Genomic DNA, 19037 nt, shown 5'->3' with positions numbered 1-19037 from the left:
AGATCAGAGTTAGATTTTTGTCATGTTGTGGCAAATTACCAGTGAAGCCCATTATTAATGCAGTACCCTTCTTCACCTTTCACCAGGTATCTTGTATTGGCCGTGCGAGGAACCTTCAGAGTATCTCCGATTCTGAAAGCTCAGCAGCTGGATAAGCTCCCTAAAGAGCAACGAGACCGGGAAATCCAGAGGTGGAGGTCAAGAAAACAAGGCATCCCAACCACATCTGTGGTATCACCCAGCGATGAGGTTGACCGAACCAACAGTAATTTACATGTGTCACAGTTTCTGGGCCAAGCAGCAGTTACACCCCATGGGAATAACGATACCCAGGGACTCTCGACTCCTGAAATGAATCACCTCAGGGACTGGATGCTAAATGGAGAAGGTAATTCTTCCACCAGGAGGTGCGCAGGGGAAGAAACTACTGCTGCCAACTTCTTAGCAAGACCCTGTCCTGGGCAAGATCTACTTGAGCCCACTAGAATACCATCTCCTGGGCTGTTCGCTAGCCAGCTGACAAGTGATAACGCTGAAGAACTTACCCCTGGAAGCCATCGGAGGTCTGTGAGCTCAGTGACACTGTAAAAGATTTGCGGTGGCAGGTGTTTGAACTCTGGACATATTGTGCTGCTGCTGTGCGGCCCACATGGAGGGGGAGTACAGAAGTGGGAGATAACGTTTCTATTTATATTCAACTGTGAAGCTTTCTAGATAGACAGACACACGGATTTACAAGCCTGCTGGAACAGTGTAACATAATCAGTAATACTTACATAGCCCATGTTCATGTATCTTTCTGGGGAGGTGGGAGTCACTAGCTGGTTGGTTTTGATTAACTAGGGGAATATGACATGAGCATCAGTTAGTCACTGTGAAATGCACAGTTTGGATGAAAACCAAAGATGTTGCTCACCAAGGAACATTTTCCCTTCACAATAATGGTAGTCGATGTGTTGATTAAATGGTAACTACATGCTTAGTTCAGTGAGAGGGAATCATCCTCTAGGTCTTTCCTTAAAGCAGCAAATCCCATTCCAGCTCCTTTCAAGCTCTGCTGCTTTTTCAAGGGGCACCAGCAACTTAAAAATCACACTTCTGTCTGACAATGTGTTATCTCCTACTGTTACAAGTGATACCTAAGATGACTGTAACAGAAAGAAATTAGAAAAAATGGTATATTTTTCAGTCTGTATGCTTTATGCATGTAACAATACTGTGTAGATAGTGAGTTTCACTGCTTCCCTTTTATAGTCTGTTTCACCCTTTTTGTCTGGGTTGATCTTCTACACAGCAGTAGAGGGCAGTGAAGAAAAGATTTTAATAAACAGAAAAATGTGCATATAAAATTACAACAACAAAAAAACTGGCAGGAGAACTTCAAGGGAGGTGTAGGACTTGTACTTTTGAAAACTACCTAATTTAAACCAAAAAGTGAAATAGAAATATATTAACCCCCGCCAAATTTCAATTCAAGTAAATATTCAACCTAACTAGAATTCTCCTAGCTTTTTCATTTGGAGATAGTGTTCCTCCCTTCTTGCCCTATACTATTATGGAGTGTTGCTGTGTTCTGTCAGACACACATAATGTTCTACCCCAGAACTGGATGCAGTCAATGATAGATGTGAACATCCCTATGTGTTTATCGATATTCTTGGGATCGTTTTGAGAGGAAATTTGCTGAAGAGAGAGAAAATATTTTAATAGTGAACTATACAAATCTATACCAGATCTGAGAGTCAGGCAAGTAAATTACTTTGAATGTGAGATATACAATATGAAAGGGTGCTAATCACATTATCGTCGTAATAGCAAGTGGTGAGTAAAATGTGGTGTGTCTTCAAGACTTTTAAAAAATACATCTCTAGATCTTTTTCAATACCTCAAAGTAATAAGAAATAAGAATAATCATAAATGACTCCAACATTACGAGCTGTTGTAATGCAGTGAATGATGTCTCTATTGTTTCTCATAGAAATACTGACTTATTAGCACTGTGTCAAGTTGCAGGGTGTCACAGGAAAATCTTCACAATGTGGGGCTTAAACTGAACCCAATCATGCACTAAATCTATCTTGCCTGGCACCTGTGACTCAACCACTGACTCTCTATTTTAGAAATATTTTTAGCCTTTTATATATGTATTATTTTAGCTAATTTATTATGACACATCACAATGTGTGATCCCTTTTTAATAACCCATTTAGCAAACACTCATTTGGCTTTCAGTGTATTCTGAGGACTACTGTAACTAATATCTTCAAGTTGTGGTTACTTTAAAACAAGTCAGGCAGGACTGAATATCATGCCGAGCACTTAGATTTGTACTAAAACTGTAGCTCATTTATAACTGTAACCAGTACAGTATTGTCTGCTCTGATGGAAGTAGAAGGCCATTGAGAAAGAGATTTTGTGTGTGTGATATGTGAATGAAGGGAATTAGATGTAGTTGAGATTTTTTGTTAATGGGATGTGAGATTGCTCCGTGGCTAGGAATGAATTCTTTGGTGACTATATTTGATATCAACTCTTTTCCACTCCAAGCAGTGGTTTTATGTGATCTAGTCCATTTTCTCTGAATTCAGGGAAATGAAGTGCCATTCACCAGTTTTTTCTCATGTATTTTATGATGACAAAATGTGGAATATTTCCACTGTAATAAAATTGCTACATTTATGACTCAGAGTGTTATTCATGATGAGCCTTACCTGATGGGGGGAAAAGTAATAATACCAAGCTCTTTTATTTCGTGCTTTTAATCAACAGATCACAATGTGTTTTAGAAAGAAGGTTGTTATCATTATCCCCATTTTAAAGATGGGGAGACTGAGGATACAAGGTCACCCAGCAGCCAGTGGCCAAGACAAGATCTCCTGAGTCCTATTCTAGAGCTTTATCCACCAGGTCACACTGGCAACTTGTTCAGGGCATAATAATGGATACCTTGTAGGTCTATGTGGGTGTATGGAGAGGATACAGGGGGGAGCCAAGACCAGTTCAAGCAAACCTGGGGACTGCAATGGAGTCTCTTAATTGAGTCCCCTGTCTACAAGCCACAAGAATCAATGTGTGATTTTTCTTCTCACCACCAGAGAAATTGCTGTGCCATACAGGCTGCCCTCTCAGGTGGGAAGCCAAGAGCATTTGGGGGGGGAACGTGTCCAGAACTGGTTTGAAGATGCAGTGCAGGGAATAACAGTTCTCTGTTAAACAGGAAGAAAGAGGATTTCCTGCCATGTGCTCACCTGTCTGAATGTATCCAGAGGTTCCATGATGCTTAGGGCCACCTATGATACAGCGTGAGAGAGAGACTGTGCCTGCCCAAAGAATTTACAATCAGAAATATTTACTCCTAGAGGAATGAGTAGAAGTTTGCAAGTGTGCCTTTTAATCTACTTGTCAACAAGCTACCTGCTAGTGCCATCAAGTGGTAGATGATTACAATAAATGGCTCAATTTACTCCTCTATCTGTGGAATCGACTGTGGTCTTCAATACCAGAAAGCTCTGTAGCATCAGAACAGTGTAAACAACCCACTCATTTGGGGAGTAGAGGCAGAGTGAACCGATGTAGCCCACAAAATGCAAGGGACTCAGAAGCCTAGCAGGACACTAGCTGGAGAGTAAAGCAGTCCTCTGGCAGCTCTCCACTTGGGGTGAGAAAGGTGGCAACGCTGTTACCTGTCCTGCCTTAGGCTCAGAGCCAAATCAAAGCCCAAAGTGGATTTATTTCCCATGGGGCTGTTTTGTTTGCTTGACAGAGGTTGCATATTTTTATGAATCTAAATGCACCATGGCTTATTTAAATGAGTCCTTTTCAGGACACACTCCATCAGTTCTAGTGTGAACGGTCAAAAAGCAGAGTGGGTCTCTAGCATTTTCATTTGCCTGCTGCTGGTATCAACTTCATTGTTTCATTCAGTTGGGCCACAAAATATTACAAATGAATGAGTCTCAATTAAAATTGCCACATAATCTTCTTTTGGTCTGTGACACTTTATCATAATAAAGTAATTGCACAAACGACAATGCTTCAAGCCACATATAGGAGGCACTGTTACCTATGAGACAAACTGAAGGTGACTTCTCTTATGTAAGTGACCAGCTCTCTCACTTACACAAGGCTATCCACAAAGTAATGCAAACTACCCCCGAGCTGCTTACAATGATCAGAGAAAAGCCATCCATCCTGTTACAGGAGGGGACTTTTAAGTGCATGGGGATGGAGGTGTGCACATACCCTGTTATGCTTTAACTGAATTTGTGCTTGTACCTCTTAGTGCAACGTTTTGGAAATGTGCCCTTTGGCCTACTAAATATTGGCTGTAATTGTTCGGATTAAAAGCCCGAAAGAAGAAGAGGTGGGGGGAGGACACAATTTGCTCTTTTGTTCAGCGCAAGTATAACAGTAATATTATATACAGAGAGATGGGTGTAACACCGCAGCAAAGAATGTTTTGCCTAAAGGATAAATTGCCATATATTTTGCAACTTGTGTGCTACATCTGTAATGTTTAATTCATTTGTGTGATTGCAGTACCAGGCACTGTAGAAGTACAAAGCTGTTTGCTTTGGAGGGCGGGGGGGGGGGGGGGGGTCGATGACTGAAGACAGGATGCGGTGTGAATTAGATACTTGCACCCGGTGCTGATGACTAAAAATGTAAATGATAAGATAAGAGACTCTTGAAGATAATTATCCCAGAGAATGGAAGATAGAGGCCTGACCAAATAACACTGATGATCAATAAAGTATTTTTGACGTTAACTGGTGATTGGAACTCACAGCAATTATCAGTACATGAACCAAATGTGACTAGGACTTGTCGTCTAACTATTATAATCTACACCTGATTATCGTCAGTTACATAGACAAGCCAGGCATGGAAAACAGAGATTGAATTTATTATGCTTTCAAAATGAAAATGACTTGGAGCTGATTCTGTGTTGCCTTAAAGCCCCAAGAACTAGCTCCTGTATAAGGCAGCTCCCCCCGAGCATAGAGCTGCTAGAGAAGCCCTTGCCAAGCTCCTCCATTTGGGGGGGATGGGAGGGAGGTGCCAGGGTGCGGTAAGGCAGGAGTGTGGCCCACAGCACAATGCTCTAAGGCCCACAGGTAGCCTGGGGCTGCACCCACCCCCAAATATGGGAGGCACGTGGCTGAGCACAGGGATGGTCTAACTGAGAATTAAGGCCTAAATGCTTCTCTTGATATCAGCAATGGCCACTTCACTGGACACCGTCTAATGTGTTTTAATCTCATAGAGTTACAAAGAAGAATCCACCTTCTACACTTGCCAGCTAATTCAAACCCCTCCTATACACCCTTCCATGCTTCCATTCCCTTGCTGCCACCCTGACTTCTGCTCCATCAACCAAGAAACTCAGCTTGATACACAGCCCCCCTTGATCCCCACCTGACTCAGCCTCTTTGTGCTGGTTGAACCTGGCTCTCCCTGCTGACTCAGCACCTGTTTCTGCTTTCTGTTCTATTAATTTAGATGGAATATATGGTCTAAAACTGTTTACATAACCCAGTTACTGGCCAACATTACACAGTGTTAAACAAGGTCCAGGGTTTAGAATAGAGACCTCAATCCACAGACTACAATGGCCAATACACTATAAAATTCGTGCCTAAGGTTAGAAATGTATTGATTGAAGCACATAAAAGGAAAAGAATCAAAATGAATTAAAGAGCATTGAAGCTGAAATCGTTTATACAAAACAACCAAAACCTCCCTTTTTGGAGACCATGAATATTGGTTACAGTCCCTTATTCAGTCAAACAGTCCTTCCTGGTGTGGAAGAAAGGGTTAATGCTGCTGAGCAATTCTGAATCAGGAATGATAGTCACTTTCCTGCTTTAGACAAAACCAACGGACACAGAAGGCAAAGAAGAAATAGGATTGTAAAGAGGAGGGAAATATAGTTTTTGTTGATGTTCTCAGAATGCAGCGTGGCTGGTCGGTCACGGTTAGATGCTTTGAGCCAGCAAATTGGCCACAACGAGTGTGGCTCCGGACCCTGGCTTACTTCCCCAGCCAAAGGACATCAGCTGGTTGGTCTGGTCAAGTCCGTCTCCTTCACTGGTCCTTCTCAGACCAGGCAGACCTGAATGGGCCATCTCATCTCACCATGCTGGTGCCATGCAGTACAGTTTATTTCAGGATCAGGTGAAAAGCAGAGAGGGCAAGAAAATTGGGGAGGAAGAGAGAGGAAAGCACAAGAGAAGATCTCATAAGTATCAGGTTTGGGTCCTCGCTGGTGTCGTGATGAGGGTCAGGTGTCCCCATTGGAGTATCAAGGACTGCTGTCATGGCAACAATTCTTCTGCTACAGCTGCACTGTTGGTAAGAGATGTTCCCCCCGCTCCCATAATCATTTTTTCTTAAGGGCCCCAAAAAGGCAATGGGTGGGATAACATATCCTCTTGTTGTTTTGTCCACCAATTAGGCCTAATATCCGACGCACCAGTTTTGAGTGGTTTACTGTTTAAATATATTCAGTCTTTCTGTCTCCTCACCTCTTCCCTGAAACAGTTTTATATTACTGATCACTGTGATGATTCATAAACCTTTACCTACTTTTCATCAGTCAGGCTAACAATTCATGTAGGCCTACTAGGTCTCAATTATTACATCATCTCTCCCTAGGTGGGTCTCCTTTCGCTCTCGCTCCCAGATCTGAAAGTCTTGGCATTGACACTGGGTTTCACCCCGCCCTCTCCTACCACTTTCAGCCCCCTCTTTGTCCTTCCCATCCCACTCCATCTGCTTCAACATCCATTCTGCCTGGCCACTAACTTCAGTTTACCCCCAGCCCTGCTTTCCATCCTCCTTACTCCCTACCTGTAATGCCTGCCTCGCTCTCCCTCCATCCTCAATCCCCACCCTTTATCCCATACAGCTTCATTTTCCACATCAACTTGTCTGAATCTGCTACATCTCCAGCCCTCCTATTCACCACCACCATTTAATCTCCCCCATGCAGTGTCTTGATTGCTCCTAATCTGGTCTCTAATAAGCCCTGTTCTTGCTCTGATCTCTGAATTTCTTTTCTGCAGACAGGGTTGTGCCATTTCCTCCCCAGAAACAGAATTAACGCTTTGAGAACTCCCTTTGCCTCTCCATCCTTCCTCTTTCCCATCCCTAGTTCAAGCCCATTGGCCTTCATGCCAACATTATTCTGAGGTCTCTCTCCTCTTGTGTTCCTAACCCTTTGGCCTGTTCCTTTTGACACCATCCCCTCCCAATTGGCGGCATCTTTCTTTCCTCCAATGGCTCGTTTCCCTGTGCCTGAAAGCATGCTCCTATCTTTCCTGTGCTGAAAAATCCTTCCTTAACCCCACCTACCTCTTGCCCTTTGTCTATAAAATCCTTGAGCATGCTGACTACTCTAGCTGCTTAGGCTGCCTTGCTTCCCCTCCAATCTGGCATTCACTCTATATTTCATGAAAACTGTGCTTACTAATGATCTCCTCTCTGCTAGGTCAGATAGGCACTTCTCTATTCTTATTCTCATAAAAAAGGCACGGTAACAGCTAAGCTTTAGTGGGTAGGAGAAAAACAATGCATGTCTTTAGGATTACTTCTATAAATCTGTGATAATGGAAAAGGGTGCATGGTGGATACTTGAAGCTAATTTAGAATAGCCTACAGGAGAGCCAATAATATATACATAATGGATGCTTTTTTTATGGGTTGGAGTCCAAGGAGCATATCTGACTATATGTTTTAAACTCCATGTAAGTTGACAGTGATCTATAAATTATCATAATGACAAACTAAACTCTCAGGGAGAAATCTTGGCCCTCCTGGTGTGGATGGGGGCTTTAACATTAGCTTCACTGGGGCCAGGATTTCACTCTCTTGGGTTTCATGTCTTCTGTCTTATGTGCTTGCAATTCTCATTGGGCAGGATTCTGCCCTCAGTTATATCTGTGGAACCCCACTGGGAGTTTGAAACGTAGCTGAAGACAGAATTGGGCTCATGAGATTTAAGGTACATGGGTGGCAATTGCTTGATATCTAGTCCCATAGACATCTGTAGTGCATTAGCACATACTGTAATGTATTTAGAGCATCATTCTAAATATGCTATCAGTTGACTCTGGGGCCAATCCAAAAGAACCAAAGTGCAGAGCATGCATTATCCCAGAACATTTCCTAAAAAAACCTTTAAATAAATAGGTGACTGTGTGGCTAGGTCAGTGGTAGTATAGCCAGTGCTTCATATTTTTGTGCTGGTTTTCTTTCCAGTAGAACTAATTCAATTCTACTTAGCTCTAAAGAAACCAGGTGCAAACGCCTTTACGTGTACTGGTTTTATTTAAAACAAATAAGCACACATGTAAATCAATAAGGCTGAGGTCAAGTGAATAGGGCTCAATTAAAAGCAGTTAAATTCAGTGTAACTCTATTAGAGCCCACCCTGTTCCTCTAATCTGTTAATTCTACAGGAGCTTGCCAGGAAGGTTTCCCAGCATGAACATACCCTGCCATCTGAGCAGGCATGCCCTTGCTGTGTCCAGCCACCCAAGGGGCAAGAATCTCATTTTCTTGAGTCTAAATTTTGAATTTCTTGACGAGCCAAAAGAGTAGATCCTCAGTTCTGTCCTTTGTACCACTGATGCAGAGCCGGAGGGGATGAGTAAAGGTGCGTGGCACCTTGATCAAGCCTGCACAATATCACAAGAGGTGAGGGGCACTTTGTTCGGTAGCCAGGGCCATTTAGAGGTTTATAGCTCAAATCCCTAAACTCCACCCAGAGGCTATTGCACATCGTGGAGTACCCAGGTAATGTGCTCTCTGTGACGTCATTCCTAAGCAATCATCCATGTTCCATACCAGCTTAAATTTGAAGGACCATAAGGTGCATCCCTGTGCACTTAAGAGATGGCAATAACTTTGTTTGGCATCTTAGCTTTGAGGAGAGGAGATGAAGAGGGTCAAGGGTGATCTCTCTCTCAAAAATGTTGGATGTCCAAAAAAACATGGGGGCCTGGTACTCAGCCTAGCCTTAACCAGGCCTCCTCCTTCATAACCCACAATTTTGCAGTCACAAACAAGTACATAGACATCAGAATGACCTAAATTGCACCTGCAATTTAGGGTCAATCTTAAATTCAGTCCTTGCCCCGCTGCCCCAGATATCCAGCTAAACTTCCTGTCTTTATAGCACTTTCCTTTGGAGATTCTCAAAGAATAAAGACAAATACTATTTTCTGGGAGAAGAAAGAAATATTTAGGATCCGATTGCAAATTTGGAAGGGAATATATTTTAAAGGGAGGTAAGGTTTTACCCTATATGGTTGTCATTTATTAGCTCTCTAGTCTTTACTCTGATTTTTCCTCTCCCCGATGCCTGTGCATTTAATTGATCGCTTGCATGTGGAAGCAAATGAAAAAATAAACATCATGTATTTAAAAATTAGGTATGAATATTCATGAGCATATAGAAACACATGTAGTATCCCTGGTGATATTATTGTTGTGTACTACATTATATGTTAGTGAATCTGACATTATGAAATTAATCAAACTGTAATCTTCTCATTTACACTAGTTTCTGTGCCCATCTCCTGGACCACTGTGACGTTCTGTATCTTGTGGGGGAAACCCTACACCCCCATGTTATCCTTATAATATGATTGTGTGGTATCTAATGCAAAGTTTGTCATGTTGGGTGTCTTCGGAAGGCTCATGATGCACAGAGCATTGTTGTTATAGTGATGTTATAGTAATTGTTGTTACAGTAATATTATAGGTTATAATTTCATGTATATAGTTATGAGGCTGAAAATGTATCCTCATAGCTTAAAGCAAGCCCAAGCAAAAACTCTCTAAGAGCAGAAGGGCAGTTCACACCTCATCAAGGCATGTATGGGACAAACCCAGCCCAGCCTCACAGGAACAAAGAACGCTGGCCTAGGCAGCAACAAAAGGATCTGTTGGACTCTCGAGTGAGTCACCTCCCTTCCTTTGGTCAATTTGGGACTGTGATGAAGTAATGCTCACCTGACTCTGAATGGGGGAGGGGGGGCAAAGCCAAGGGGGAAGAAAGAACATGATAAAAGGGAGAGACGTTTGCCACACTCTTTCTCTCTCTTCCACCTATGTCTACAAACACCATCACCACCAAGGACTGAAGCACTGATCAAAGGGGAGAACCTGACTGAAGGCAACCAGCCAGCCTGTGGCGAGAAGCATCTAAGTTTATAAGGGTATTGAAAGTGTTAAGATCAGCTTAGAATGCATTTTGCTTTTATTTCATTTGACTAAATCTGACTTATGTTTTGACTTATTATCACTTAAAATCTTTCTTTATAGGTAATAAATCTGTTTGTTTATTCTACCTGAAGTAGTGTGTTTGGTTTGAAGCATGTCAGAGACTCCCCTTGGGATAACAAGCCTGGTACATATCAATTTCTTTGTTAAACTGGTGAACTCATAAGTTTGCAACGTCCAGCAGGCATAACTGGACACTGCAAGACAGAGGTTCCTAGGGTTGTGTTGGGGACCGGAGATATTGGCTAGTGTCATTCGTTTGCAGGGAGCAGCTTACCTGCCAGAGGCTGTGTGTGAACAGCACAGGAGTGGGGGTTCTCACAGTAAAGCAGGGTAAGGCTGTGTCAAGGTTCCTCCCCCACTCTGAACTCTAGGGTACAGATGTGGGGACCTGCATGAAAAACCTCCTAAGCTTATCTTTACCAGCTTAGGTCAAAACTTCCCCAAGGTACAAAATATTCCACCCTTTGTCCTTGGATTGGCTGCTGCCACCACCAAACTAATACTGGTTACTGGGGAAGAACTGTTTGGAAACGTCTTTCCCCCCAAAATACTTCCCAAAACCTTGCACCCCACTTCCTGGACAAGGTTTGGTAAAAAGCCTCACCAATTTGCCTAGGTGACTACAGACCCAGACCCTTGGATCTTAAGAACAATGAACAATCCTCCCAACACTTGCACCCCCCCTTTCCTGGGAAATGTTGGATAAAAAGCCTCACCAATTTGCATAGGTGACCACAGACCCAAACCCTTGGATCTGAGAACAATGAAAAAGCATTCCGTTTTCTTACAAGAAGACTTTTAATAAAAATAGAAGTAAATAGAAATAAAGAAATCCCCCCTGTAAAATCAGGATGGTGGATACCTTACAGGGTAATTAGATTCAAAACATAGAGAACCCCTCTAGGCAAAACCTTAAGTTACAAAAAAGATACACAGACAGAAATAGTTATTCTATTCAGCACAGTTCTTTTCTCAGCCATTTAAAGAAATCATAATCTAACACGTACCTAGCCAGTTTACTTACTAAAAGTTCTAAGACTCCATTCCTGTTCTGTCCCCAGCAAAGACAGCATATAGACAGACACAGACCCTTTGTTTCTCTCCCTCCTCCCAGCTTTTGAAAGTATCTTGTCTCCTCATTGGTCATTTTGGTCAGGTGCCAGCGAGGTTACCTTTAGCTTCTTAACCCTTTACAGGTGAGAGGAGCTTTCCCCTGGCCAGGAGGGATTTCAAAGGGGTTTACCCTTCCCTTTATATTTATGACAGGCTGGCTTCCAGAGTCAAGGATTGGAGTGACCTAGCAGATCACTGGTCCAGATAACACCAGGGGACTGTTACAACCACACATATAGGAAAATATCCGTATATACAGAAATCTTTGTAAAGCACCATACACACTCAGCACAATATTGGTAAAAGTGTTCCTCTTGCTAGCAGTGAGAGATGATCATCTGAGGAGAACCACTCCTCATGTTTGTCCATGTTTTGACTTAAGAATGGTTTGGTTTATATTAACATTTCCCTTTTTACAAATGAGTGTAATAAGCAGTGTGCATTTCATGACTGCATGCTTTAAGGATTTTCCCTGGATTGCAGTGCACTATATTAGGGGAGTTTCAGAATTCAAATGTGAGTGGCTGAAGAAATGTCAGGAGTTAATTTTATATGTGGTAGTGTTTGCCTGACTTTCACTGTATAGATACGGAAGACAGAAACAAAGTAAGAAATGTACAGGCATAAATCAATGCCATACAAGTGACATACACTTATGAGATGTGAATTAAAAGAAAAATTCCAGTTTTACTGTTTGCTCCCCATTCCATCCAACTGGAGGAAGTGTGTAGAGCAGTCAATCATCTCAAACCTGCTTTTAGCTCACCCAGGTCCTGAGCCTGCAGCCACTTAGATTATTGCCATAGTTATGGTGGGATATAGCATACATACACTGCACACACCCTCCGCAAAGGTATAAATAGCATTGCTTAGGTGAGCAGAGTAAAGATGTGCCAGACCCCACGCAACTCTCTACACACCCAAGCAGGGCCTGCTGCCTCTACACAGTGTAGTGTCCTGCTGCCTGCCCACTCACCCTGCCAGAGCTTTTCATTCCCATGAGTAGCTATACACCATACTGTGGATGCAGCCTGCTTTTTACTATGGTAACTACACATACCCCACATGCTGCTGCCAGTGTAGACAAGGCCCTACACATGTGGCACATGTAGACACATGACTAGTGTCATTGATCTCAATGAGACCACCAACATGCCTGAAGTTACACAGCAGCACCTTTGCAGGATTGAGCCCTACTTCCTTCCGTAGAAATAGTGTGTGTGGTGTATATAGATAGATAGATGCACACACGCAGAGAGACAGAAAATTGCCTATGTACCGACAGATACAAATATTTTAGAAGAGAGCCAAAACTGGAGCCCTGAATACGTACCCATTGATTTTCAGACGGGTTTGGAATCAACACCCTCGTGCCAAAACTTCCTAATGTTTTTGTTCCACAGCACATTCAAAATCAGAAGGGGGGGGGTCTATTTTTCTGGTTTGTTTGCATGCAAAAATTCATAAAACAGCTATTCTCATGAGATTTTTGGCCGTAAAAGACATGACCTCATGAGATTTCCACCACTGAAGATTCCATAAATAGTGCAAGAACAGCTGCTGTTATTGGGCCATCAGATCCAAACCAGACCTCTAACCTTAGCATTGGTTTTTGTCTCTGGCCCTTGCCTAAACCAAGGTTTGGTCTCTCAAATATAGTTCATTGATCAGTGCCAAAAATTTCATTTTGCTTTATTTTGGCTCCTTGCATCCAGGTAACTGGAGCCCTAATAACTAGTGTTAAAGGATCTATTACACTAGGATAGAGGAAGGAAGATGTGTGAGAGGAGCATTCCCTTATTGCTTTGTATTCTTCACTGGTCTTCTGAAACAAGTTAATCCAAACAACAATTTCCTAATTTTCTTTTCCCCCACCCTCACCCCGACACCCTGTGTCTTTCCTGAAACAGTAAGAATGTAAAATTGTGTGTTTGCTAATTGACCAAGGGGTTTCTGCCTACTGGTGTGATACATGTCCTAGAAATTTTCCAGCAGGTCAAAATCTATGGACTTGGGAAATCCCCTAATGGGACCTGTCGGATGCTAATGAGGAAATAAGACACCCCAAAGGGGATTGTGGAGGGGGCTATTGATTTTCAAGACTTTGTTCTGGATATCTATCAAAATTTTCAGGAGAAAAATAACCAATGATTTGAGATATGTTACTGTGCATGGTAAACAATAGCTTCAAGCAGCTGTTAATTAGCTTGGCACTGTTCCCCTCCTGCCTTTCATGTCTGGATACCTTCTTCAGACTAAAGAAGCAGAAGGAAAACATCCAAGCATAAGGGGAATCAGAAGGCAAAGAAAGAGCAGTAGCTCAGGATAACAACTGAAAAATAAATTAGATGAGACCTCCCCACACAAGGACTAGGGACCCAGCAAAAAGAACTTTCTAAGGAATTAGAAGCTAGATGTACAAACAGCAGAGAAGTTTAGTAGTCACTCTCTGCCATGCGTATACATGGTGTGAGTACACACAACATTCTCTAGGACCCATCTTTTTCACTTTCAACCCACCATTTTTTTCCTCTGAAGTTTAGTGTTTCAAAGCTCCCAGCACTGCGCACAGTTAAAAAGGCTCTTTGCCACCTACTGTGCTGAATCTGAGCTCAGAGAAAATGCTCAGTTCCGTTAGAATGGCCTGTGTAGTTTATTTCAGGGCATCAGACTTATCCATCCATCCATTCATAACATCAGCCTTTCTCTGGCAATGAAGAAAGCCGCTGGCGCACTTTACTTGTCTACCACAATAATTGACAAAGGGTTTGCCTGGAACTCTTGAATTCTTTGCCTATCCAGGCTTTTAGGTAAATTCATATTTGTATGTCTGGGGGCAACAGAATGGAAAGCATTCTTCCTGATAATTTACCATTCAAGTTCTCAAGTGTTAGCCAAAGCCATCAGCCATCATAGTGGTCATGGAAGAGAAAGAAATTGAGTATACTATATGACTGTTCTTTAAGTTATAACTCACTGTTTACTCCCTGAAAAATGGGCTATTCCCAGGTTTTCCCTGAAAAAAAGGAAAGAAACATCTCTACTAGCACAGGCCCAGAAAATTAACTTGAATATTCTCACGTCTCTGTTTGTTTATCCCCGCAAGAGGGGACTTGAGAAAATCGTTCAAACAAGGATGCTGTTACATCTTCCACACAAGAACACCACTGTTAATACTGAACTGTTCTTCAAGTAATAACATAGGCATTTACCTCTGCTGCTAATTACTCATGCCAATCTTTTCTTTCCACTTCAGAAAACGGAAAAGGTCATCAAGGCATCATTTGTTATCTCATATTATAGGCTCATCCTTTGAGTAGTATTTTCCATTAGCATTCAGTCTAATGTGATTGTTGCCAAACCAGAGAGGACAGCTGTCAGCCTCCTCTCATAACTCACTCAAAGGCTATAATCAAGAAATCTTCTCTGAGCAGTTGTTTAAGGATGTGCTTATCACTCTTCAAAAGACTGTTAAAACAATAAACCAGTCAATTTAGTCTAATAGACAGGTGTAATCTGAGTCTTTAGTGGCTCATAAGTATTGATTTGAAAATCTTAAAAGAATCTGAATGGCATGGATGCCATCCACTAGCCTGACAGTAATTGAAACATTGTTGTTAAATATTTACATTTACAAGCAGCTAATTCTAGGGGATTTCTCCAAGTGTTGAGATAACTATTAAAGTGAATACTATTCTGCTTCTCACTTGCACATCACTAAACGTGCATCAGAATTCCCTGCTAGTTCCAGTTAAGAAGGTATGATTGTGAATCAGGATAAAATTGTAGAAGGGAACTCCCCCTCTCGAAGCCCAGAAGGGATCTGTCTTTCAGAGGTACTTATAAGACCCATCTCACTGTACTGTTTTTGGGAGCTCAGAGTGTCAGCATGCTGTCTTGTAAGTTCAGCCAGCAGCAGGCCTCCCTTCCCGCCCCCTGCCCCGCCTCTCTCTCAAAGCAAGCAGCATTCCTCAGTGATGGTTCCTTTGTCCTGGAGCAGATAAGTAGCCAGCTGTCAGAAACGGAGCTTTGAAAGGGCATGTCCGCATTCCTATAGCAAGTTCAAAACAATGACAAGCGTGGCCACTTGGCTTAAGGGGGTTATGGGACGTTTCCGGGGGCTGATCAGAGCGCAGTAATGCAACCCCTCGTTCACACTGGCGCTGCGGCGCTCCAGCGAGGGCACAGGAAACGTTATTCCACTCGCCGAGGCTGTAGCCATGGAGTCAGAGCGCTCTACGTGCCCTGCCAGTGTGGACGGGGAGTGCGTTAGTGCGCCCGGGGCTCCTTTATTGTGCTGTAACTTGCAAGTGTAGCCAAGCCCTAAGTATGGGCATCTTCTCCACTCCCTTTTTTTCACTTAGCTCATAGCCTTGTGGATCTTTCTAAGGTGCCTACGGGAAAAAAAGTCTTCCACCAGTTGTGAGTCATACCTTATTTCAGTCCTGCACAGAGAGTTGTGTCTTATATCATGCTCTAGGGCAAGAGTGAATAGGACTACTGCTTTAAATTAAAGCATATATATAAGTGCCATGCTTGACTGGTGTCCTATCTGTCTATGGTACTTACCAGTCCTGCCACATCTGAGTGCCTCACAATCTTTAACGTGTTTAGTCTCACAACACCTTTGTGAGGTAGGGCGTAAAAAGATTAAGTGACTTGCGCAAGGTCACACAGGAAGTCAGTTGAGGAGCAGGGATTTGCATGTGGGTCTCCTAGTTCCCAGCCTAACACCCAGACAGAAAGAGAAAAGACAGGAACTCATTTTAATATCTGCTAATAGGAAGGCCCACAGTCCAGGACCTCCACAGGAAAGGCCTCTGTTTCCTGAGAGTTTTAACCTGGCCTCTAGCAGCAGTAATGACCCTGTTGCTTGTAGCTAGACTAGAAGATAGGCTCCCATGTTGATAGGCACCATGATAGAATAATATTTTGACACAAAGAGAAATGAGTCCTACGGTAGGCAAGCAATAGCACACTGAAAGAAAGAAAGATGAGAACAGGAGCCAAGATTTTCATATGTGACTAACAATCTGAGGCATTTCCATTTGTGGATACCCAGTCTGACACACCTTAAAGGGGCCTGCTATCCAGAAGTGCTATACGCCCACCCTCTGAAAAAATCAGGCCCCTTTAGGGTGTCTCAAATTGGGCACCTACAAATCAATGCATCTCAAATCACTAGCTACTTCTGAAAAATCTTGCCAGGACCATAAAGGGGATGTGGAATTTGAACAAGTGGATAGATACTTATGAGGATGATATCCAGTCATGAAAACTCCTGGGGTAGGGTGGGTATTTTCAACATACCACCTTTTTTCAGGTAACTCATCTTTCCTCTATGCAGAGTACCTAAATCACTGATTAAACGGGCCAAGCAAACTAAAGATTAAATCAATTAAAAATTTAAAACAGCCTTAAAAGTCTGTACAGTTTTAGAACTTTACCCTGGGCTGCCACAATCCTAGCTAGTGGGCTCAGTGTGGGCACAGGAGTGGCTGTGTTATGCATTTTTTATTTGGAAATTCCATTTGATAATCGCAGTAAGGAGCACCACAGGCAGCACCTTTCAAGGTGATTAGTGCCCTTCCCAGCTGGTTAAAATGACTCAAGCCTTGGCTGTGTGCCTTACAAGACCTCCTGAGACCTGCCATAATTGCCCGTGAATGTACTGCTTGCCATGTCTCCAGCCTGAAGCAGAAAGAAGCAATTATTCATGCAATCTATTGGATAGTTAAAAATCTCTCAGAAATTATACCCTACACGTTTTCTCAAACTTTGATTCGGTCTGTGTTTAGCAGCAGATTATCCATTTAGAACAACGGCTGACTTAAGGAGCGCTGCTCGAACCGAAGTACATTCCTCTAGGTTGGTTCAGGATCCACCTGTTAACTAGAAACTGCCTTTTTAACCCCAAGATACTCATTAAATTATGCCCTTGAGTCATCTCCCAGTCAGGTAATACAACATCCTTGAAAGTGCCTGGAGTGGGGTGTTTAGTAAATAATGAGACCTTTAGACCTCATGATAATAAGAGAGCTTCATATGCACAGCCTGAGGCTTATTGGGTCATAATGTGCAATTTACATTCAGAGGCATGTGTGTGAGACACACATGCGTTACCCCACATTTAACACATATGGATGAGCTATGCAGAAGCCAATATTCAACTGGTATTTCCATTATAAACCCTTTGTTTGCTTTTATTGTGAGCTGGAAGAGCCTTTTAGGTATCGGCGCGCAACTTATTAGAGAAGGTAGAATAGTATTAGTTGAACAAAATGTGATGAATTTAAGCATTTTTGGAGTTTGTGAATACTTTGCAAACCCTTTCTGATTTCTGCAAGAGTTTTTATTATTCATAAGTACACAGTGAACAGCCCAGATGAATAATTTTCAAACGGTTGTGCACAAATAACTCACACTGACTATTTGCTGTTCATGTTACGTGACTGATCGTGTTGGCATATTTCCTGCTTTCTCATTGGATTCCTGAAAATCTTTAATAGGAGAATTTAAAACAAACAACAGACTGATTAGTGCACAGCAAATAATGCCCTACTGCCTATAACAAGTTGTAAAACTTTCAAAATCTGTGATCATTGTCATGAATACCAGTGGTGCTCTGAATATGCATGAATACCAAATAGTATGGCCCCCAAAAGAAAAGCAAATTGAATTTGAAACATTAACGTGAATCTATTATTTTATTATTTGGCCAGCTTTCAAAATCCCATTGTGCTTCAAAATTCCTGTATCTAGAAGGACTATTGGGACCAACAGTGCCTCAAGAAGTAGCTGATAAATTGAAATAGAGAGGTATGGAACAATTTTGAAGGAAATCAATAGATTCTAAGCTTGTCTTCTTGACTACATCTTCATAATACACATACTAAAAAAATAAAATAATTATCAATTAATTTGTTCTATTTTTTCTGATTTAGGGGAAAAAAGTCAGTAATATTTAATTTGCAGTAAGTACTAAGTTCCATTTACCACAATTACACAGATTTACATTGACTGTGCTATGTAAAATTTAACATGTGTGAAACAAGTTTGAAGTATACTATATAAAAGGTTATTAGATCTGACAGTAAATAGGTCCTCAACTACCCCACTGAAGTCAATGAAGGTTTTGTCATTATGTTCAGTGGGAACAAGATCAGGGCCACGGTGCTTTTCATCCATCATGATACTTATTTGGTAAGAATATAGCTAGCCCTGGTTTTGCTGCATTATTCTATTCTATCTCTGATGATCCCAAATTCAGTCTGATATATGTCAGCAGAATTGCTCTAACATATTGATCAATGCAGAGATGGCCTCACCTATCAGTCAATGAGCAGAAACAATGACTCGTACAACAAAACGACCCCGCGGCATGCAATACCCATAGCTAAAACGTCAATACCAGAAACATGTACGAAATATAAAACAAAAAGATAAGCCAAGACTAGTTGATTTCCCTGTGTAGTTTCTCTATTACTCTCCTTGGTTGCTAAGATACTAGCAGAAATATCTTGTAATATGTCTCCATGGTTTACAGTAAATTACGCTTTCTTACCATTCTTATCTCTAGCCTGTGAACAAAAAAAAAAAAAAATCTCTCCAATATCCCAGGGTTGCACTTG

The 19037-nt window shown here is 42.0% G+C and overlaps 1 protein-coding gene across 7 annotated transcripts in view; it reads left to right on the top strand.

The window, feature by feature from the left end:
- The window catches only part of ATP10B (ATPase phospholipid transporting 10B (putative)), a 255622-nt gene extending 252943 nt beyond the window's left edge, over positions 1 to 2679 (top strand). For all 7 annotated transcript variants that reach the window (XM_048861984.2, XM_075131362.1, XM_075131360.1 and 4 more), the window contains one exon: positions 87 to 2679. In XM_048861984.2, the coding sequence (XP_048717941.2) occupies positions 87 to 588 (502 nt within the window). In that variant the 3' untranslated portion in view covers positions 589 to 2679. The remainder of the gene's footprint in view (positions 1 to 86) is intronic.
- Positions 2680 to 19037: the final 16358 nt, after the last annotated feature.

This window comes from Caretta caretta, chromosome 8 (genome assembly GCF_965140235.1).
Source record: "Caretta caretta isolate rCarCar2 chromosome 8, rCarCar1.hap1, whole genome shotgun sequence".
Taxonomy (NCBI): Eukaryota; Metazoa; Chordata; order Testudines; family Cheloniidae; genus Caretta; species Caretta caretta.
Note: the sequence above shows the minus strand (reverse complement) of the source record. Positions and strands in the feature narration are given on the sequence as shown.